The sequence below is a fragment of the Aplosporella prunicola genome (genome assembly GCF_010093885.1).
Source record: "Aplosporella prunicola CBS 121167 unplaced genomic scaffold K452scaffold_3, whole genome shotgun sequence".
Lineage (NCBI taxonomy): Eukaryota > Fungi > Ascomycota > Dothideomycetes > Botryosphaeriales > Aplosporellaceae > Aplosporella > Aplosporella prunicola.
This window is the reverse complement of record NW_022983531.1, coordinates 1,318,248-1,338,915: the sequence shown is the minus strand read 5'-3', so window position 1 is coordinate 1,338,915 and position 20,668 is coordinate 1,318,248. Positions and strand designations below refer to the sequence as shown.

The following is a 20,668-nucleotide window of genomic DNA, read 5'->3' as shown; positions in this document are numbered from 1 at the left end:
ACCTGTCAGGACGAGCAAGCAGCGGGTGGTGAGGTGTGGTGTTGGAAAGGGTTGTGGTGGTTTGGTGGTTTTCGTGGGGTTAAGTTCAGCCTGTTGCGGGCGAGAAGGCCGGTCAGCAAGGCTTTGCCGGCAAGGCGGTGTGGGTAAGGCCGAGCAGGTGACGGTGGACCGACGCGGGCAGCAGTGAGGGGGCGGGCTGGAACAACGGTCGGCGGCAGTGCTGGGCGGAGAAGGGCCTTTGGGCGAGAAGTGTGAGACTTACGGGCGAACACACGCAGTGGAGGTGAGCAAGAGGGAGAGTCAAGAAGAAGAAGAGGGTCGGGGAGGAAGATTCAGGAAGCGGCTCGACAAGGGAGCACTCAGCTTCGCGGGCTGCGGTGCGGTGGAGAGTTGTGTGTGTGTACAGTAGGTAGGTAGAGAGAGGAGCGGCGAGGAAGGGTCGATGGGGGTTAGGCATGCACCGGGGCTAGTGTGAATAAGCGCCTTTCTGGGCTCTGGGCACCAAAGCAAGATTGCGCGAACCACGGCAAAGACAGACAGCGTTGGGCTGCCCCTGTTGAGTCTGGGCTGCCTAGCTAGCTGTCGCTCTGTCTCTCTTTCTGCTTGCTTGCCTGCCCCTTTCCTCCGTCATGCAATGCGAAAAGTCATCTCAATGCATGCATCAACCCTTCGCTTCTATTAAAAGCCTGCCCGCACGGAACCCCGAGCCCGCTGCTTTCAGCCATGCCACCTCCCACCCCCGTCAAAGGCCCCCGATCCAGCGCTGAGGTGCGATTTGGCTGCCGGCCGTTGCGACTACGCGAGCGCACCTCATACGAAGATCGCCACAACTCCACCCGGCCCGGCCATAACGTCACCCTCCAAGCGCCCAAATCCCTCTTCCGAATTTCTGATTTTAAACTAACCAAAGGGCCCAAGCTGCGTCTCACCCATGTGCCAGAGAGTCAGCCGCACCGCAACCTAAAATATGCAACGCGGGAGCCTCACCGGTGAAAGCTGTGACGTCGCACCCTCGCTACATGCACCACATGCGTGCCCCAACTCCCTATCGTGGCCTTCCCGTTCCGTCGAGCAAAAGCCCTGCGCTCCACCGCAAACCGCGCTTTTCGTTGCGTCTCGCCCTAGCCGCCGCCGCCAAAGCCGCCCGGACACGTGGCTCAGCAGGCCACCTCCCTTTTGTCTCCACGCCCTTTCAGCTCAGCCTCGCTTCCTTCGGTAATCCAACACGCGCCTAACACATTGTTGTTGGTCGTGTGTTTGTTATTGAGACGGACATAACGCCGGACGTTGCCTGCACCAAACCCCCATTTCCCGCAGATTATCCCTCGTCAATCTCCATGCGCCCTCCGCCAAGTGACCGCCCGCCAAGCCCCTCCTCCGCCAGCGTCAGCACGCCCTCCGACGCCCGCAGATCGCCCGGTATCGCGTGCTGGCATCAGACGCGCCGTGCGGGTGGCCGCGGCCCGGCCGTTGCTCCGTACCTATTGGCTTGGGATGTTGCGGACCGCGGGGGCGACGAGGCGCAATATCTGCCCTGCGATAAGTCCTGCTGGCCGCTGGACGATCCTGCCTGTTGTACTACGTATCTACTGTGTTGGCTTGCCGCGCGGAGTAGGTGCCTATTACAGCTATAGGGGTGCATGTTGTTATAAGCCACATGTTCTTTGTGGGCTACTCTTTAGGTTTGTTGAGCTTTGCTGAGCTTACACTCTAGGCACAGCCCTATGAAGCAATCTACGGATAGTGATTTAATCTACTTATAGCAGTATGACACAATTATAGTGCTTTTGAATATTTAAATTCAGAGCGTCCTGATACACTTTCGCTTCTACAATATCATTCGATATGGGGAATCGGATAACAATATATACCCATGTAACCGTAGAGACCTTCCCTATACGGATACGGGTAACCTGATGTACCTGGAACTTCTCTCAGACCATGGCGACGAAAGACCATCCACGTCTGCTGATCGTGTTACTTGTACCGTGTATCCGCCAGACATGTGGCGTTGCGTTTGCTTCGGGCAAGATTTCCAACGGCTCTCGATTTGATTGCGCAATGTATCTGTGAACTGTCTCTTCCGTTGTCCACGTTGGCCTGGCCGTCAATGCGTGTGCAGGTTGATCGCCATGACGTCTAACGTGGCAGTGATAAACCTCCGACTGCAGCGCGCAATCCCTGTACCAGCTTCTTCAGACATGTCAAAGGGGATGCAATTCCAAGGCAACGAACCGACGTGTGTTTAGGGGAGCTTGCAGCATGCAATTGATCGCCAGGGCTTCAAATCAAACACGCATGGAAACAGGAAATCAAAAGCCGGGACTCTTCGGTTGATCGACTGACAAACGAACGCACTGGTCCAGACGAATTGCCGACGGAAACGTACGAAAGGAAAGCGACAGGAGACAACAAACATAGGCTTCACAATGCAGTCACCAACAGGCCATTGACGAGACAGTCGCTTCCACCGAGCCTCAATTATCCGAGACTATATACAGCGCGCAGCTCGGCACATCGAGCAGACTCGTCAGAGCCTGGCTGCGAGTGCTTCGGCAGGGATATAGTGCAGCCTCTATTCCTCTAGGTTCGCGACGTTTAATGACCGCCAGTGCTCTTGAGGCCTGTGTTGCGGGGGTCGTTCTTCCACTCATCGGCTACAGCGCAAAGTTAGCTAGCTGCACATCGGCGTGAATTTTGTGTGGAGAGCGCGGGAATATGCGGCGATCGAATCGCATTGAGCCACTCGCGGTGCGGCTCGGAGAAAAGGAACGGAGGGCCTCGGGCAAGGAATGGTGGAGAGTAGGGAGTTACGCACTGCTCTTGATGGTGTTGGAAAGGCTGTTGACACCGTAAAGGATGATGAGGCCTGCGGTCGCGGGGTTAGCGGTGTCCTCGGCTGTAGGTTGAAGATGCGATCAAGCTTGGAACTGGCGGCAGATTCATCGGAGAATGGCAGCGTTGGTTCGTAAAGCCATCGGAGGGGCAAGCATACCGGCAGCGTAGAAAGGAGCCATGGGCCTAGCTATAACACCGAACATTGTCAGCCCTGTTCCTCTTACACCTATCCTCGCATCTGGAGCCGGAGTCGGCGTCGCTTCACATACCGACGGGCGTGGGCCACTTCTTGCCGAGGAGAGACATTGTGCTTGATGCGCGGTGTGCGGATTGACGTTTGGAACGGGGATTGGAGCTGAGGTGAGGTTGAGCTTCTCGTTGTTCGCTTTTGGCCGGCGATGAGGTCGAAGTCGGAACTCTGAGGGCTCCTGGTCTTGGCGCGAGGGAAAACGGACCATGCCGCTTTGGGCATTAGCTTCGTAGGTGGGATGCGATGCGACGCCATGTAAACAACCAACATCAACCAGCAGACGCTCTACCTTGCTACGAATTCTTCCGCCCAGCAACCGTCAGCTGCAAACATGGCAAACGCTCTCGAAGGCTGCGTTTCCTCGCTGCGCTCCAGCATGCAATTGCTGGATTCTTCCATCTCCATCCTCGACTCTGGCGTCAACGACCTTCCCCGCCTCTCCAAGGTCCTGCAAACTACAAGGGTGCGTTGGTTTCTTTCCCGAGCTCTCTCAATACATAGCAATGGGCCTCTTCTCCGAGCCGTGCTGACACAATCTACAGCATTTCGAGCTCATCTCCGAACCGGACCTGCACACTGCCCAACGGGCACTCCTCTCCGAAATCCGCCCCGAAGTCGACAATCTCCTCGCGCGCGTCTCCAACTACCTTGACAAGCTCGAGCGCCGCGAGCAATCTTTGATCGCCAAGTGCGAGCTCAACGAGGGCCGGTTGAACCAGTATGAGGCGCCCGCCGCGTCGTCCGGGCGCGCCTCGGCAGCGGGCTCACGGAGCGCCAGCAGGGCGGGCCAAGGACGTGGATTGACTGGCCTCGAGGAGCTCAAGGTCAAGCAGCTCCGACAGAAGAAGGAGAGGCTGAGCTATGCGGTTGATCGCTTGAACCTGCAAGCGCAGCAGAGGCAGAGGCAGTTGCGCATGAGCATGGCGGCTCCGCAGCAGTTCCGGTACGATGACGAGTTTTGAATATGAATACGGGCTTTCTTTGGCTTTGGAGTTGGGCTAGGACCGGTTGATACCCTTGTTTTGGTGTTGAGTGGCCACATCCGCTCTCTTGAAGAGATGGGGAATTGTACAGAGCTGCGATGGAATTGGCAACCGCTCGCGCCGCCGCTTGTGGTGGCATTCGTCGCAATAACCCGAAATCTATCTTTCGTTTCTATAAAGACAAACACGCACAGCAATTGCCATGGTAGCATCATATCAACGAGAGATTCAGACAGGTCGGATGCATACGAAGATATTAATACACGAAGGTACAAGAGTATTCTACGAGAGTACCAAGGAAGGACGGCAAAACAACAAAATGTAGGTCCTATACCCATATGCACTCTTTCCCGGTCCAAACATCGCCGAGCCTAGCTGCTAATCTTACGTCTTTCAGTCTACCCAACCCTTCCGCCTGCCATCGCAACGTATTATAGTCATTAGCGCCTATCGACAATCAATCAAAACACTATCGCATCAATCCCTCATGAAAGCTTCCATATGATAGCAGAAGCGCTTGCCGCATAATTCACCACTCCAGGCTTCATATCTACAAGGTTTGGTGGATGTCTATCTGCATTTTACTTCTGATGAGAGGTATATGATACATGGTGACGAGATATGTTGCTCCTATTCTTTGGTATGTTTCTACTCTTATTTTATTGTGAAAGGTTTTAGGCTCTGCACCTGCGTATTCTCCTACCCTGGTGAGATTATTTCATGTCCTTAAATTTTCTGCCCTCGTATTTCTATGGAGTACCCTCACATTTTCCATTTATATACCTATACAGCCTGCCCTTCATTTTTATATTCACTGTGGCTACCCAGATGAAGGGTACTTCGTAGGTCTAGTAGCCTCTACTAACACAGTCACGAGGTGCAAAGTAGTCAATGGATAAGAGTCAGAATCCCCGAAAGTAGGTTAATTCACTGCTTTTATATACCCGCTAATATACCCATCGTAATAAGGACAAAAGAGAAGTGAAGTGGCTAAGCTAACTACATAAGAAGTTCATATTCGTTGTATATCATTTCGTTCATACGGCGATGCCGGCATCAGCGTAGAGAAAGGTCATCAAGCGCCGCTGTCACTCAGAACGGGTACACGACGCCACTCTGACGAGCGAGCCCAATCCGCGGCGTCGCCTGCGTCTGGTCAAACACGACAAACTGGCTCTTGATAAAGATATCGCCATAGATCGACGTGTCCATGCCATGGTTCTCCTGGATGCCGCCAAAGCACGTCTGCGCGTCGACGGGGGCGTAGTTGATGTAGGCGCCGGGCACCGTGGCCGTCTTGCCGCCGATGACCGCGCTCCACGCTGGCAAAACTGTGTCGCAAGGGAACACCCACGCGCCCCAAACGGGGCTGTTGACGGCGCCCGGTACGGCCGCGTAGTACGTGCGCACGACATCGGCGGGCAGCGTCAGCAGCGACGAGCCCGTGTCCATGATTCCGGGCCAGGAGGCAGAGGAGTTGGTGGCACTGCCGTTGTTGCCGACGCTGTAGCCGTCGGTGGTGAACTCCCAGAGGCCCTTGGACGCGTCCACGGGCACGTACGAGATGTCGCCAGTGTACTCGTCGGGGTTGATAGTACCGAAGGTGTACGAGCCCGCGGCGCCTTTCTTGAGGTTGGCCGTGAACAGGGCTTGCGGCAGGTGCGTCTTGATGTTGTTGAAGAAGCTCTGCTGCTTGACGGGCTTGACCGTGTTGACCTTGTCGAAAGCCATGCCCATCAGCCCGTCGTACGGGCTATCCGTGAACTTGTCAGACACCATGTTTGCGGCCTCGATGACCTGCTTCTCGAACGTCAGGCTGCCCAGTTCCACCTTGTCCTCGTACACGACGCCCTCGGCGTAGCTGCCGTCCAGGTAGTGCGTGCCCCAGGTCCAGTCGGCGACGCGGCTGGACGAAGGCTCGTACAGGTTGTGCGTGCCTGCGTCCGCGGATGGTATCAGCGTCGACAGCGCCCAGAAGTCCGACGATCCCGTGTCCACTTTCAAGTGCACTTTCTTGTTGCCCACCGTCACAGGCACCATGTACGCGATGTCGTAACCGGCCTGCGGAGTGGCGACGACGGAGCCGTTTGCGCCGCCGTCGCGCTTTTCGTGCTCAGCCAGGGCTCTCTTAGCCGCTCGCCGCACGTGTGCGGGTGCCGGCGCATTGTATCTCTTGAAAAGTTTCTCTAGCTCCAACGGCCCGCTTCTTGCGACTCTGCCGGCAGGTTCCTCGGAAAGAGTGACGCCTTGGTTCCGCTTCTCTAGGGGCTTGGTGTCGGCAAAAGAAATAAGGCCCAGCAGGGCAGTGAAAAATACCGTTCTCATGGTAAGGAATGGGGTCTTCTGGTATGAAAGAAAGTCGAAGTCAGAAGACTCAAAAGGAAAGAAGGTGTGGGGAGAGACGACCAGGAGGGGGGGAGAAGGAGGTCTAGAGAGAAGGTGCAGGGCGGCCGACGAATGCGCCTGCGTATATACTCAGCCACTGTTTGGGTTACGTTCTGGGGTACTCGACCCCTCGGCCATGATGGCGTTGACTTTGCAGGAAGGCTTTCGCCTGGCGGCGGGCAGTGTCACGGCAGCGGCACCATCGGGGGCGGCCATTGGCTGCTTTGCCCGAAAAACGGGGGGCGTTTCCACGACTTGAAACCTCTGCAGCTGCGGGTCGAGTTAGGGTTCCGCTCCAAGACAAAAGACCTCAAAAGTCCGAGAAGAGTCGAGGCCCCCGACGCGCGTTCGGGGATACGGGGTGTGCGGATTTTCTTATCTAAGCCCGCAGGCGGTTGGCGGGTACACAGCGGCTGGTCCCAAAGCGGATTGTGACGAGAGCCCATTGGGTACGTTGACTTCCCGTTGGGCCGAAGACGAGGCCTGTGGCTGCTGATTCGCACGACTCTGATGTCAGTTGGTGCAATCCGGGGTCTCGTTCCCATTTGCCGGTGTCGATCTCCGCCGCCCGCTACGACATCATTGGCTAGACTCGCGGCCGCCCCCCTGTGGAACTCTGGCAATCAAGGGAGATCACACCAGCCCTATCTCCACTACCACGCGTTCAGCACGAGCTCTCTCCCTCGTAAAGTTGACTCGTGCAATTGCAAATCTTCGTCCATCATCATCGCTCTAAAGGCAAAGACCTTGCTGCCGGCCTCACGCTCTCTCGTGCCTTTTTTGGTTCCAATCACTACGTACTCAGTCCTAGCCCAGGGGAAACAAGGTTCGCGGCTCGGGGGTTTCCAGCCCGCATCCGGCCCAGTTTGGCACGATTTTTTACGGCTCAACCCGAGAGCCTTTTTCTAGGGCCAAGCCGCGTGGCTGGAGATATATATGGCTCCCAGCAAAAAGGCAACCCCGCCCTCAACCGACGAACGGTTCTCTATCGATGCTCATTTGCTCTCGTGGACGTCAGAATGTCAGAAATGTGATAATGGCCGTTGGCTAGTCGCATATGTAGTGTCGTTGACCGGTACAGTGGCACCATGGCCCACGCCCCTTTGCGCCATTGTTGCTACTCTAGACCGTTTGTTCCAACGACTTACTTTAGCTCTCTCCTAGTGTGCGGGGAATGTCGCACCACGATCCGAAGGACGGGACTGGGTAGCTTCATGGCTTCATGGACAAGCCACCGAGCTTAGGAACGGCTTGGAAGCCGGCGCTTTGTCTCCACAGTGGGCTTTCTTTTGCTCAACGATTTTACAGTTCTAAGCTACCTTGTTGTGGTGGTGGAATCGCTGACGGGTCATCAGGATAAGGATTCTGCTGTCTGTGCTTTTGTGTCACCGGATGGCGGTGTTCCGAGCGCATGTTGTGTGCCTGCAGATGCGGGGGAAAGTACCTGGATGTATGTACAACGATGTGTTGTCGTCACATTTTATGTCGCGAAATGACTATGATGCACACAATTTACTGAAGCGGCATTGTTCATACTGCCCTTGTACATGACTTTAATGCAGATGTATCCTGCAGGGTGAGTTTCGTAATAAGCTATAGAGGTACAAGGATATAGATGCATCCTACGAGACTAAAGATTGTAGGTAAATGGTAAAGGCATCGGGTAATTTTCCCGTCCTTTTCGACTTTTTGCCCACCATATGTACCTTTGGCCTGTTCGTCTTTGCATCCCCGCACTCCTTATAGTATACTCACATTTCTTTATCTTCTTACTGTCGTGTCTTGTTTTTAAACCCTTTCACTTTTCTGCTTCTATACTCTTGTAAGATACTTCTTTACCGTTGTGCCTTCTTACCATCACATCTTTGTAGGGTATCTTAACTCTTGCATCTTTCTATCACCATACTCTTAGGGTAATTCCGTATTCATATATATATTAGCCTTTTGCTAGCCCTATGCGCCTCCCGCCCGCCACTGTAAAGCCCTCCGCTAAGGGTGACTCGAAGCAGAAGGAATTGTTGTTTGGTCCTTTGAAGGTATAACTGGAGGAGGAGTAGGAGGAGGAGGAGGAGGAGGCCATAGGCGCGAAGCAGTGGCGATTGCTACATTTAGTTGCATAGGCTGTTCGCTATCGGTTCGGGTGCGTTGACTGCTTTCTACCTGCCATCCCACGACAATCAACGAGGTCACGTTCACATTCACTAGAAGCTTCACAGTCAAAATCGGAACTTACTTTAACAGGAAGGTAGGATAAAAGTACCTAGGCGTTTGCATGTCACGTGAAGCAACCTCGCACGCTGTGGGCAAGTGGTCTATCAATACTTCACCCTCACCCTCACCATTCTCCTCCTTCTCATTCCCCTCTTCTTCCTCCTTCTCATCCTCAGAAGAACCATGACCAACACCCCTCCAATCAAGCAAGAACCACAACGCGAAGCCTCAGCCGCGCAATCGAGCACTACCGTGCCGAGCAATGTACTGAAACCTCAGCCGCGCAAGACAACGTTGACGCAAAGTGTGGCGCAGAACATGTCTCCCAACCCTAAATCGACTCAATCAAGCAACGTCACATCAATCTTGGGGAAGGGAAAGAGAAAGATGGAAGACGACCTGGAGACAAGCGTTTGCGCCGCCAACAGATCGAAGCCGCGCACAGCCAGTCGGAACTACAGCGACAGCTGATCGAGTCCGAGGGCAAACGTTCGAAGCTGCAGGATCAGCTGGCTGAGTCTGAGGGCAAACGTTCGAAGTTGCAGCAACAGTTGACCGAGTCCGAGCGTGAACACTCCAACGTACAACACCATCTAAGAGTCACTTCCATTGACAAGTTTGCCGATATCCAGCTTCAGTTGACCGAATCAGCAAAGAAATACGGCGACCTTGAAAGGGACTACAAGGATAAATGGGCGAAATTGAACACTATCACTTCCTCGAAGAATCGGCTACATGTCAAGAAAGATCAACTACAACGCGAGAAAGATCGACTCCAACGCGAGAACGATCTGCTGCAACTCGAGGAAGATCTGTTCGAACTCTTGAAGAATCAGCTGCAACTCGAAGTGAAGACGTGCAGCGAGAAACAGTTCTACGAGCGCGGCCGATATTCCCTTCTGCTAGAACATCTGCAAAAGAACAAGATTGACATCCCTAAGGAGCTCACGACCTCTCCTTAGCTTAGCATAGCATGCTAACGGCATTACGGAATGAGCATGACGGAAAGCTCTTGATAACAGCTTATGGTGGGCGAATTATGGCGTTTCGGGCTACTATCTGCGTGGTATTTCGGCAAAAGTTCCTGACTACGGTTTATACGGGACGAATGGTGGCGTTGAGGGTTGGGAGCTTATGGCAATTCGACAAAACTTTTTAAATATGGTTTATAGCAGGAAGCATGGAACAGTGCAGACACAAAAAGTCAACAAAAGTCTTTGATAGCCATGGTCGAACGAATAACAGCATGGGAAGGCTAGTCATGGCAATACAATTAAAAGTTCCTAAAGGTAATACGGGTGGTGATGATGAGTAACGTTTCTACTATCACTATGAAAACGTAAAACACAAAAGGCACTGGAAAATTTACTCACCCTCTCTATTTAATTAACTCACCCTACGTGATGACAAACCAGCAGACCTACCGTACTTTTATAGAATACTAACCTGCTCTTATATATCCGCACCTTTATACCCTTTTAAGTACTATTATACCTACGCAAGTCCTCAACACCCTAGCTACCTAGCGACCACATAGCCTGGCAATATAGCTACTTATAACTACCGAAGGAGTGATCAATGGATAGACGAGGTTCTACTTGTTAAGGGGTAGGCGAAATAGTTATAGGGACTAGTAGGTATACTGTCGTTAAGAGCGTTTTATTGTCCTTTTATGCCTATACTAATTTCACTCAATCACTGGTCCCGCTATAAATAAAGCACTTTTGAATTAAATGTCTGTCCTGTTCCCGAGCTACCATTCATTCGTCCTTCCACTGAATATCAAGAACTTTTTGTCGTTGTCCCGTAATACTAACGTCCAACGCCGCCGTTCACCCCCCGCCATTGATTATTAACTGTTATGAAGAACTTTTCACTGAGTTGCCCTGCCTCATTCAGTGCTCGCTCTTGAACAATTCTCGCTCCTCACTGAAAGCTCGCTCTTCAGTAAGTTCTCGCTCCTCTCAATGAGCCCTACGAGCAGGGAAATCGAACTCTCTCGGAATGTCAACCCCTTGCATCTCCAGAAGCTGCATCAAGAAGCAGTTCCGGCCATGTTCGGTGAAGTACTCGTCGCGATACCATCTCATCTCGGCGAGCAGCTGATCCCTTTGATTTATGAGAAACTCCTTTTCCGCGATTTTGATCTCATATCTCGCTCTGAGTATGTAGTATGGCTTTTTTGACTCGCTCAGCTGTTGCTGCAGTTCAGTACGGACTTCTTTCAGCATATTTCTCTCTTCTGCGCACTCTGTCAATTGCTCTTACAGCCTGTTTTTTTTTTCTTCTAAACACTGCCCGAGGCGCTTTCCTAGCTCCGTGGCTTCGTCGTTATGCTCTCTCTTTCGCTTCTTTGAGGCGTCTTGCGCAGTTGACTGATGTTCTGAACTGCGAGTTGACTGATGCTCCGAGCTGTGAGTTGACTGCCGTTCCAAACAATATTCTGAATCCTCAACATTTTCAATGATGTTGCCACATTCCTCCGATGAACGACTAAGGTCCTCTTTGATACTGTTATTTGAGGAACCAACACTTGAGGACTGGCTTCTGCTTTGCGTGGTATTGCTCGGTCCAGTGTTCAGTGCATTGAGCGATCGAGCGTTGAAAGCATTCAACCGTGATCTTTGCGTGTCTGGAATGTCGTCGGTCATTGCTCTCATGGTCTTGCAATCTGTTGACTAACGGGTTTTGGGAGGAGGAGGAGTAGGCGAATATAGAGGTGGCGGTGGTGGTTGAATAAAAAGAAGAAGAGGAGGAGGAGAAGAAGGACAAGGGGGAGGTATTTATAGACCCCTACTCGAGCACACGCAGTTGCCTAATTTGGTAAGTGTCCTATTATACCTTCCTATCCTAGTAGTACGAAGACGGCCTACTCCCTTCCTGCCTTCCTCTTCTGACCGCAAACAGAGTAGGCGGTATAGCGTAACTAGAAAGAGCTTTCCCGCTCTTTCCCGACGTAGATTCGACTATAAAGTACTATATACTATTAAAAACTATCCCTATCGATTATCTATAGGAATAGACATCCAGACGAAAAGTAGAACGTAGTCTATAGTCGACTATATACGTATATAGACACAACTTTCTCCTCGCTATACGACTACCACGCCATTACACCCCCTAGAGTACTCCATACCCTCGCTTACGTAGCTAGCCTAACCACACAAAAAGCACGCGATAGCCACATAACTACAAAGCCTCGAGTAGCAGGTGAAGGGTTGAGTAGGCTGAAAATGCAACTAAGACTTAGTACCAAGATCCGGTGTTTGTAGTCCGTGAAAGAGTGTGTTTATGGGTATGTGACTTGCGCGTGGATATGCGGGTATCATGCCTTTGTACCCACGTGGAGTGCTCTGTACTCTTGTGCAGGTAGTTATGCTGTATGTGTAGGAAATAAGAGATCGGTGTCTGTGCACTGTATGTGTGTGTATGCGTCAGTTTAAGTAGATGCGCTCTTCCTGAATGTACTGTACAAACGAAAAAGCAAGCACGTTTCCCGTTCGCTATCCACAACCACCACGTACCCACCAATTTCCCCCAGAGAGGGCCTCCCTTCCCACCCCACCCCAACCCACACACTAAGCCGGCAACCAGCCAATCTCCTCCATCGGCCACCTAATCAACGCCCTAAACTCCTCATCCAGGGCGTAATAAATGCCCGCAATAAGATGGCACATCCAGCCGCGCATCCACCACGCACTATCCAGCTGCTTCAGCAGCACGCAAAAGTGCGCAAAGATGGCCAGCGCCTCGGGCTTGCGCTGCTGCAGCAGCGCCACAAACTCGTTGTCCACGCAGTACAGCCACCGGAACGTCGACTGCGACTCGTATGCTGGCGCCGGGGAAGAGGTCACCCACGCGAGCGAGCGCGAAAGGTCGTTTAGTGCGGTCAGGTAGGTGGGCCGCAGGGGCGCGGGCGTCGTGTCGTGGATGAAGGCGCGCAGGTGCGTTATGTTCTGTTTAAGGGAGTTAGTTTGTGGGAGGACTTGCTTTTTCTTTTTTCTTTTGGGGGGTGGGTGGGAGATGGTTGCGCCGTACCTCGTTCTCGGGCAGGTCGGCCCCGTGCTGCATCTGCAGGCGGCGCACGGCCGACGAAAACATGGGTCCCAAGGGCCCGTTCTTGATAGAGTCGGGCGCCATTTCGATGATGGAGCGGATGCCGCGGAAGAGGACGAGCCACTCGGCGATGCCCTTGTCGCTAAAGAGGAGGAACTCGCCCGGCTTGGGGCCCTTGCCCAGCGTGAAGATGCACATGAAGATGGTGAAGATGTACAGGGCGTGGCAGTTCTGCTCGGTGATGTTTGTCTGTAGGAGGGCCGAGGCTTCGCGCAGCCCCAGGTCGTGGTGCGCGAACGCCTGCGCACGGTAGTAGTCTGCGCGCGCGGGCTTGAAATGGCTGAGGTGGATGGCTGACATGGCTAGGATGCCGTGCATGACGAAGGGGAAGGCGAAGCCGATTTCTGGCACGTTGATCCGGTAGAGGCTGCGCAGGGCGGGCAGCGGCGACATGGTTTGCGCGGTTGAGGTGCAGTAGTTGTGCAGGAGTTCGAGGTCGGCGATGTTGAGCGTGGGGGAGGGGGGCGAGGAGAGGGAGGGCGGGATGGTGGGCGGGGTGATTAAGGTCGTGGGCGTGGTTTGGGATTGGGATGCGCCTGGCGTTGCTGCTGCGGCGGCATGGCTACTGGCGGTGGCGTACGGACTGGGCGTGTCGGCAGTGAAGGTTGGTGAGACACCGATTGAGGAGTGACCGCTGGGAGAGTAGCCTATCGGTGAGTGGCCGGTGGAGGAGTGTGCGGCTGGCGAATGGATAGCATGGTCGTCTACTGTCGGCGGCGCGAGGAGCTCGCCGGGACTGCTAGGCGCGGATGATGATGCTGTGCCTTGCAGAAAGTCGCAGCGGATGGAGTGACGGATGCAGTTTGTGCAGGCTGGTTTCTTCTCGTCGCACTACGTGGTAGTTAGTTGGTGTTGATGAATTAGTATTGGTCAATTTCCAGCTATAGGTAGGAGAGAGAACAGCTTCTTATGTCGATTGCCATGGGAACCCGGATGGGCTCAGGACTTCGTACTCGTGTTGTGTTATAAGCGGCGCGCGGATCATAAGGCAAAGGACTCATGGACCCCAACCAATCAAACAAAAAGGGAAGAAGATCCCCACGCAAGGACTAACGGAGAAATCAAGGATAAATATAAGCTTACCTTGATCCTACGCCTCTTGCAGTTGGCACAGCCGGAGCGCGACTTGCGGTGTGACCGACGCGAGGCGATGCGGGCGGCGGCCGAGGACGACTGCATGCTTCTTGCTTGTTTGCTTCCTCGCTACTACCGTCGACAAAGCGAGTGATTGTATGCGAAAGTTGACACGGTAAGGGAACGAGCGGGAACGAGCGAGACCTCCCGCAGCTCCCCTTCGTATTCGCATGTCGGCGCCCGGGGGCCGAGCTTCCGCGGCACCGGAGGTGGAGATTTGAGCCGCCACTCCGCCTTCTAGCTTCCATTTAGACTCATCAGTGTCATTCGACATGGTCCTTGTCATTCTGCTCTCATCTCAGCATTTGCATCTACCTTTACTATCTGGACCAATTCCTCTTCTAGGTATCTCCCCATATTCAAGGTTATGTCCCCCAATGCTTCCCGGAACGCCCAAGTACCCACAATGCCCGCCCTTTTGCAATCGCTCAAAACATGAAACATCATTACGGATCCCTCTACACCTCCGTCAAAGTGACAACCTCCTGCTTAGTCGGGCGCGCCGTCACAATCTTGAACCCGCTTTCCGCCGGCCTCTCGCCACGGAGCAACAAGCCAATAGCACTAGGATGGTCCCAGTTCATCCAGACGCAGACGCCAAACATGAGCAGCGCATCGAAAATGTACAAAAACACCTCGGTCGTCATCAAGAAGCCGTCGTTGCCCATGATGTACTCGATGACACGGAAGATGCTCCGGATCATGATGAGCACGCTGACGACGTACAGCGTCGTGAGGTACTTGCGCCATTGGATGGCCGGGTTCTGCGACTGCGCCGTGGGGTTGCGCCCGAGCCGGACGTGGAAAATCGCCGTGACGACGATGAAGAAGCCGAAGAAGAAGAGCTGCACGAACAGCCCGCCGATGATGACGTGTTCGCCCGTCTCTAGCGCATCGGGGTGGCCGTGCGCGGCCATGGCCATCAATCCGCCGCCTGTTGCATGTTGCGTTAGCTTGGATGCGCCATTGAGGTGTGTGTGTGTGTGTGTGTGTGGGCGAGTTGAAGACTTACCAGACGCTTGCATCAGGAACGACAGCACGTCGCCGCACACAAACAGCTTGGTCAAGAAACGCCGCCTGATGATGGAGCGCGAGTCGGCCTCGGTGAGCAGGATGATGCGCCCAAGGACCATGTAGATGGACGCGGCGAAGAGGGCCGGCGCAACCAGCAGGAAGATGCTCTGGATGATATACGGCGTCAGAGTCCAGTAGCCAGGTTCCTGGGCAGCGGAGCCCGCGCGGCCAGCATATCCAATGAGCTCAACTACAAAGCGGCAGATGTCAGTGTTCTGCATCGTACTCGCGGAGATCGCCATGGAAACGGAGATCAACCCGGGGTTTGGAGACTTACACCACCCGCCCAGCACAAAGGCAATCAGATACCACGTCCGCGTCTTGAACATCTGCACCATATGCAACGTCGTCGAGAGGAAGAACAAAATGGCGAAGATAACCGCGCCCGCCATCGTGGGCACGTAGCGGTAAAAGGCGAAGACAGCATGTTTGTAGTCGGGATCGGACATATTGGCAGCGTATGCGTATGCGTATGCGTATGTGTATGTATATGCGTATGGTACAAAGTAGCTAGTCGAGCAAGCTCCGCGAGGAGCAAAGGCAATTCGTAGATCGACGACGACGAGGCGGCGGCGGCGGCGGCGGCGGCGGTAGTTTGCAGGGAGCGTCGAAGCAAGCGATAGACAGCAGCGGCTGGCTGGTGAGCAGGCTCCTACGGAGTAGGAGTAGGAGTACTCCTAGGACGACAGGTAGAAACAGCGACAGCGACGGCGACGGCGTAGGTAAGTGTCCGTGAAAGCAGACGTATGTACGGAGTATGTACAGTACAGAAAGACCAAAAAGCAGCGGCCCCAGCCAGCTACATATAACAACGGCCTCTGCATCCATCGCGCCCCCGCCGAAAATAGGTAACTACCTAAGCCCCTCGACCTACTCCTAGGAGTAGTTAGCTTGTCGCGAGCGAGCGAACGAGCGAACGAGCGACAGGGATCATCGTGTTCGTATTCGCGTATTCTTATACCGACCGGCCTTCACCATCACTACCAAGAAGCACAACAACAAGCACAACAACAAGCACAACAAGCAGCAGCAGCCCAACACGCGCGAACCACACCCTTCATTTCACTCACTACACTCACGCAAACCCTCACAGCTCACTCCCATCCTCTCCCCCCCTCCTCTTCACGTCCAGGCAGCAGGCGCAAAACCAGCCTCTCGCACCCGCTCTCGCACCCGCACCCGTATTCGCACCCTCGTACTCGTTCCAACAAAGCGTCCTACCATACACAACGCGCCACCAGCGCTAAGAGTAGGCAACTAGCGGGCACTCCGCCCGCCCCTCCGCCCCTCGGCGCGGCGCCCAGCGGCGCCCAGAGACACGTGCGCCGTCGTCCACTCTCCGCCTTACCCCTCCTACCATGTCGTTAAATTATCGCGTGCATCGCAAAGCTTAAGTGGCGCGTCTACTTTTGCGCGTGTGCGGAAGCGAAACGATCGAGTTGCGGCTGCCAACCCCGACACCGAACAGAGGATCTGGTGGGAAGTCGCGGCATATCGGCGCCATCGTCGTGGCTGCGGCTCTTGCCGGCTTGAAGGTGAAAAGGTTGCCCGTTGCGCCATCAAATGCCGCCGTCACCAACATTCAGGAAGCAGTTGGCGAGCTCGTCGAACTGCTGCAGCTGAAAGACAGTGTGCGTCTCGCCAGGATGTACGTGGTCCAAATTGAACTTGCCTCTCTCAATTCGAGGACCATTGACGACGGTAAGGCGGGTCATGCAACACGACCATCTGCACGGCCTCTGAGTTGTTCTGATACTCTCCGTCAACATCATCTCACGATGTTCGTCATCACTCTCCAAAGACGACAAGAAGGTTGCCACGCCGCGCGCCAAGGGGGGGGGGGGGGGGGGGGGGGGGGGTTGGATGCGTTGCTTCTTCTTCTTCTTCTCCCAGGCAGTAGGTAAGCACCTAAGTAGGCGAAAGTGGTGATGGTGAACGACACACCCGACCCTACCAAACCCGATCAGATCGAACTTTAACGCCACGCATCACGCCCGAATCGCATCGCGGCCAGCACCAAGCTTGCAAGCACAATCTTCGATGCGTGCCGCAATGGATGCGCGTTCTAGAGGGCGATCATATGGATCTGCGCTGTACCTATAGCTCATCATCACCGACGGGTTGGAAACGGAAAGACAAAAACAAGAGCAAAAACAAAGGAGAAAAGTAAAAGCGAAGAAACAAAGTAAAGAGACCCGTCCATCACCGCTTGCAACATGTACCTCGTCTGAAAGAAAAGAAGCAAAGCCAAAGATATCGACACTTTGCTGACTTCTCTCAGATCATCATATTTTTATAGTAGTTAAGAATAGTCTGCACATGATAGCTACCAGTGTAGAACATACATGTTCAGTATGGTAAACACTTTGAAGAGTTACAATAAAGCTTTTAGTACAATAGAGACCGTAAACCACCTCAGTGAGTCTCCTTTTCTACCTCTATATATGAATATCTCACATTTGTAACTACGAAAAACAAAGCTCAACTTATTTAATCATCCGTCAAAGGAGGACAGCATATTCGCTACCCAACAACTACAGCAAGCACAACTTCGACAAAATCTCCAAACATCAGCCTCGACGAAAACAATCTGTCCTGCCGCTCGCTCCACAACACTCAGCGTCCACTGAGCAAAGTTGGTGCACCTAGTTGAGATGGAAAACACTTTCGAGTGCTGCCATGTCCAGTCCTCTTCCTACGTAAGTCTCGCACTGCCTCCACACCCAGAGATGAGGAAGTGTGTGCGACGCGCTGATGCGGCGGAGTTGTAACTTGTTCGTGGGTGGTGGTGGAGAGGATCTGTGGCTGGTTTTGATGGTGTTGGCTATTAGTCTGTGATGGCGAGCTTTGTCATCGTTCAAGATGCTCGCAGCTTGATGTGTGTTGTGTGTTTAGTTTACCTGGCAAAGAATGCTGCGTAGAGTGGAGGTTTGGGATTATTGCTGGCGGGACCCGCAGTGTATTTTAGTTCGTCCAATATGTTTCCGATATTCCTTGTTTGCAGCGCCAAAAGATGTTGCGTGCGATGGATGAAGGGGATGTGTCAACGACGGTTAGGATTATTGATATATCCGCCACCAACGCAATCCTCACCCACTCGCTCACTCACTCCCCTCCTACTCTCCACCACCCCGACCAACAACAACCCTATACACCCCCTCCGCCGCCCTCTCCACCCTTACCCTAACCAGCCCATCCCACCCCACCTCGACACTGACCCCTCCCTCATGCACAGCCAACCCCATCGCATCCCTCCCCTCAAGCAACACGCTCAAATCCTCCAACCCTCTCCCCACCACCCTAGCAGGCACAACAGCGACGCCCTGCGACCCGCTCGGGACGCTCCACTCTAGCACCCTCGCGCCTCCATCCTCCTCCTCCCACCTCGCCCAAAACCTCCCGCGCGGCGTCACGAACCCGCCCTCCGCCGACTCCAGCTCTCCCCAGCCCAACGGCTCTACCACCCACGCTCGCCCCCCGCGCTCCGTAACCCGCAGCCCGACGACAAACTGCGACAGCGCAGCTGTGGGCCCGGCGCTCCAGCCGTGCGCGTGCGAGACGTAGCTCGCGTCATTCGCGTAGCCCCTATCTTTCCGATAGGCCCAGGAGCCGTCGTCGCGCCAGCCCTCGGCGAGCGTGCTCTGCGTGCCGTTCGGGTGGTCGAGGTACCAGCCCCAGGTCGTGCGGAGAAGACGCAACGCGCGCGCAGGGTAGTGAGCCGAGAAGTGGGCGAGCAGCTCGAGAGAGGAGATGAAGGGCGAGATTGTGTGGGGGAGTTCTGGGGCTGCGGGGCCGAGCGGCGTCCAGTTTGCTGTGAGGGCTTGGGAGAGGGCGGTGCTGCTGTTGCGTGGCGGGAGGTTGTAGAGCAGGGCTAGGGCGTTGGCGTCTTGTGGGTAGAGGTTGGGGTGCGTGGCGTTGTCGGCGTAGAGGGCGTGGGCGGGCGAGAAGAGGTGCTTGTTTATGGCGGTGTGGAGAGTGGTGGCGCGGTGGGTGAAGAGGGCGCTGAGGGAGGTGAGGTTCGTGGTCGTGTTGGAGTCGCTCTCGCTGAGCCAGTCTGCGAGCGTGGCGCCGGTTGTGAGGGTGTGGTAGAGGCTGTGGGGAAATGGTCAGTCAGTTATACTCAAGCAAGATTGAGAGAATGGAGGGAGCACGCACATCATGTTCGCCTCGCTGTTATTCCCGCCCTGCACCAAGCGCGCCCAGTCCCTCGTCCCCGTCACATTCAACAAGCCGCTCTCCCCCACCTTCGCATACACAAACTCCATCGCCTTCAAATAGCCCTCCCAATTCCTGCTCAAAAACGCCACATCATCCGAGTACAACACGTAGTTATACGTGCCAATCATCGTCCACATATGATAAGTATCACTGCCCTTCTGGAGCAGCGGCGGGCCGGCCTCAGGAAACGCGCCCGTCGACGCATTCTGGTAGTCAAACATGACCTGGAGGGCGTTCCTCGCGCTGTCCAAATCCCCCGTACTAACCGCCACGCCCGGCAGCGCCACGCCCATATCCCCCGGCCACACCGCGCGGTCGCGCTTCGCGCCATCGACGAGTATCGTGTCCCCGGGGCCGAGCGTGCCGTTGTTGGCCCAGCCCTCGCTCAGGAACGGCACCGCGCGGCCGGTGTCAGGCGGCACCGCGTTCGTCTGCAGCGTGTATGCGCCCGCGTACCAGATGCGGTTGAGCAGCTCGTCGCTGCTGTGGAAGTACCCCTGATACGCGCGCAAATCGGGCCACGTCGGCTGGAACCCGATCTCCGTGTTTATGTCGCTGATGCTGATGCTCGTGTCCGTGGTATTCGTCACAAGGAACAGCGTCAGGTAGCGGAACCCGCCGCGCAGCTGTGCGTCCGGCACCGCGTACGCTGCGTCCTGTGTCTTGCCCGTGAAGCGCGCGTACACGGCCCGGTCTGGGCCCTTGAACGCTCCGTTCGACCCGTCTGACCACTCGCCGATCCAGTCTTTCGCTTCCGAGAATGCGAGGCCGAGGGCACCGGCGTCCGTGGATGAGTATTGCAGGTGCACGATGCCGCCGACCTCGATGCCGAAGTCGAGGACCAGCGCCGAGCCATTGCCCCGCAGTTCGATGGGCGATGAGGCGGTGTAGTTTCCAATCTGCTCGCCGGTCGCGAGGTCGATGATCGCTTTGGGCGAGACAAGGCGCGAGGATGGGGCGTAGATGTTGGAGTCCCAAGGCCCAGGGAAGGCGGCGCCGGTAGGGCCAGAGCAAGTCGTGTTTCTCCAGCAGGACGATGACGCAGACGACGAGGACGAGAGCGAGGAACCGGCCTGCGCCGAAACAGCAGCCGCAGCAGCAGCAGTATCAGCGCCGAGCACAGCGGCCACTGTCACAGCAGCAGCGAAAGACACAAATCTCAGCATCATGCAATGCCGCCCCAAAATCAACAGGGCCGTAGAAGGTACATAGCACCCGTCCGCGCCTTTTCCGGGCGCAGCGCTTTTTCAATGGCTTCAATGCTGCGTGCTGCAGGCCATGACGTTTCGCGCAGCAGGTTGCCCGAATGGGCAGTTCGCGGGGGATATTAACCCGAGCGCGAGGCAGTTTCTCCGGGTCAGTTGGCTGGGGCCTGGCGATCCCCTTGACGATTGCGGGGGCGGGTAGATTTGCATTGGTCGAGAGGGCTGGCGGGGGTCGGCTGGCGATATTGGGTCTG

The 20,668-nt window shown here is 54.9% G+C and overlaps 10 protein-coding genes across 10 annotated transcripts; 3 read left to right on the top strand and 7 right to left on the bottom strand.

The window, feature by feature from the left end:
• Positions 1 to 20: 20 nt before the first annotated feature.
• On the bottom strand, positions 21 to 545 carry K452DRAFT_283647 (uncharacterized protein). The gene is made up of 2 exons (XM_033539808.1): positions 263 to 545; positions 21 to 196 (listed from the first exon to the last, which is right to left on the bottom strand). The coding sequence occupies exons 1-2, from the start codon at positions 455 to 457 to the stop codon at positions 113 to 115; spliced, it is 279 nt and encodes a 92-aa protein (XP_033402084.1). The 5' UTR covers positions 458 to 545; the 3' UTR covers positions 21 to 112.
• A 464-nt stretch (positions 546 to 1,009) lies between these two features.
• K452DRAFT_283646 (uncharacterized protein) lies at positions 1,010 to 1,249 on the top strand. The gene has a single exon (XM_033539807.1). The coding sequence runs from the start codon at positions 1,020 to 1,022 to the stop codon at positions 1,233 to 1,235; it is 216 nt and encodes a 71-aa protein (XP_033402083.1). The 5' UTR covers positions 1,010 to 1,019; the 3' UTR covers positions 1,236 to 1,249.
• A 1,319-nt stretch (positions 1,250 to 2,568) lies between these two features.
• On the bottom strand, positions 2,569 to 3,237 carry K452DRAFT_283645 (uncharacterized protein). The gene is made up of 4 exons (XM_033539806.1): positions 3,108 to 3,237; positions 2,996 to 3,025; positions 2,819 to 2,869; positions 2,569 to 2,657 (listed from the first exon to the last, which is right to left on the bottom strand). Exons 1-4 carry the CDS (start codon positions 3,142 to 3,144, stop codon positions 2,599 to 2,601), a joined length of 177 nt encoding a protein of 58 aa, XP_033402082.1. The 5' UTR covers positions 3,145 to 3,237; the 3' UTR covers positions 2,569 to 2,598.
• A 134-nt stretch (positions 3,238 to 3,371) lies between these two features.
• On the top strand, positions 3,372 to 4,296 carry K452DRAFT_348909 (uncharacterized protein). The gene is made up of 2 exons (XM_033545566.1): positions 3,372 to 3,551; positions 3,631 to 4,296. Exons 1-2 carry the CDS (start codon positions 3,420 to 3,422, stop codon positions 4,048 to 4,050), a joined length of 552 nt encoding a protein of 183 aa, XP_033402081.1. The 5' UTR covers positions 3,372 to 3,419; the 3' UTR covers positions 4,051 to 4,296.
• A 676-nt stretch (positions 4,297 to 4,972) lies between these two features.
• On the bottom strand, positions 4,973 to 6,799 carry K452DRAFT_283644 (uncharacterized protein). Its single transcript, XM_033539805.1, has one exon. It carries the CDS (start codon positions 6,394 to 6,396, stop codon positions 5,164 to 5,166), a length of 1,233 nt encoding a protein of 410 aa, XP_033402080.1. The 5' UTR covers positions 6,397 to 6,799; the 3' UTR covers positions 4,973 to 5,163.
• A 2,051-nt stretch (positions 6,800 to 8,850) lies between these two features.
• On the top strand, positions 8,851 to 9,629 carry K452DRAFT_305307 (uncharacterized protein; the record flags this gene model as incomplete). The annotated part of the gene is made up of 2 exons (XM_033542885.1): positions 8,851 to 9,021; positions 9,096 to 9,629. 2 exons carry the CDS (start codon positions 8,851 to 8,853, stop codon positions 9,627 to 9,629), a joined length of 705 nt encoding a protein of 234 aa, XP_033402079.1.
• A 1,302-nt stretch (positions 9,630 to 10,931) lies between these two features.
• K452DRAFT_305306 (uncharacterized protein) lies at positions 10,932 to 11,327 on the bottom strand (the record flags this gene model as incomplete). Its single annotated transcript, XM_033542884.1, has 1 exon — positions 10,932 to 11,327. The coding sequence occupies one exon, from the start codon at positions 11,325 to 11,327 to the stop codon at positions 10,932 to 10,934; it is 396 nt and encodes a 131-aa protein (XP_033402078.1).
• Positions 11,328 to 12,245: 918 nt separating this feature from the next.
• On the bottom strand, positions 12,246 to 14,014 carry K452DRAFT_348907 (uncharacterized protein; the record flags this gene model as incomplete). The annotated part of the gene is made up of 4 exons (XM_033545565.1): positions 13,867 to 14,014; positions 13,521 to 13,614; positions 12,706 to 13,328; positions 12,246 to 12,623 (listed from the first exon to the last, which is right to left on the bottom strand). The coding sequence occupies exons 1-4, from the start codon at positions 13,960 to 13,962 to the stop codon at positions 12,246 to 12,248; spliced, it is 1,191 nt and encodes a 396-aa protein (XP_033402077.1). The 5' UTR covers positions 13,963 to 14,014.
• A 254-nt stretch (positions 14,015 to 14,268) lies between these two features.
• On the bottom strand, positions 14,269 to 15,511 carry K452DRAFT_283641 (uncharacterized protein). Its single transcript, XM_033539804.1, has 2 exons — positions 14,946 to 15,511; positions 14,269 to 14,888 (listed from the first exon to the last, which is right to left on the bottom strand). Exons 1-2 carry the CDS (start codon positions 15,438 to 15,440, stop codon positions 14,376 to 14,378), a joined length of 1,008 nt encoding a protein of 335 aa, XP_033402076.1. The 5' UTR covers positions 15,441 to 15,511; the 3' UTR covers positions 14,269 to 14,375.
• A 2,405-nt stretch (positions 15,512 to 17,916) lies between these two features.
• K452DRAFT_264149 (glycoside hydrolase family 78 protein) lies at positions 17,917 to 20,389 on the bottom strand. Its single transcript, XM_033538675.1, has 2 exons — positions 19,147 to 20,389; positions 17,917 to 19,083 (listed from the first exon to the last, which is right to left on the bottom strand). Exons 1-2 carry the CDS (start codon positions 20,376 to 20,378, stop codon positions 18,108 to 18,110), a joined length of 2,208 nt encoding a protein of 735 aa, XP_033402075.1. The 5' UTR covers positions 20,379 to 20,389; the 3' UTR covers positions 17,917 to 18,107.
• Positions 20,390 to 20,668: the final 279 nt, after the last annotated feature.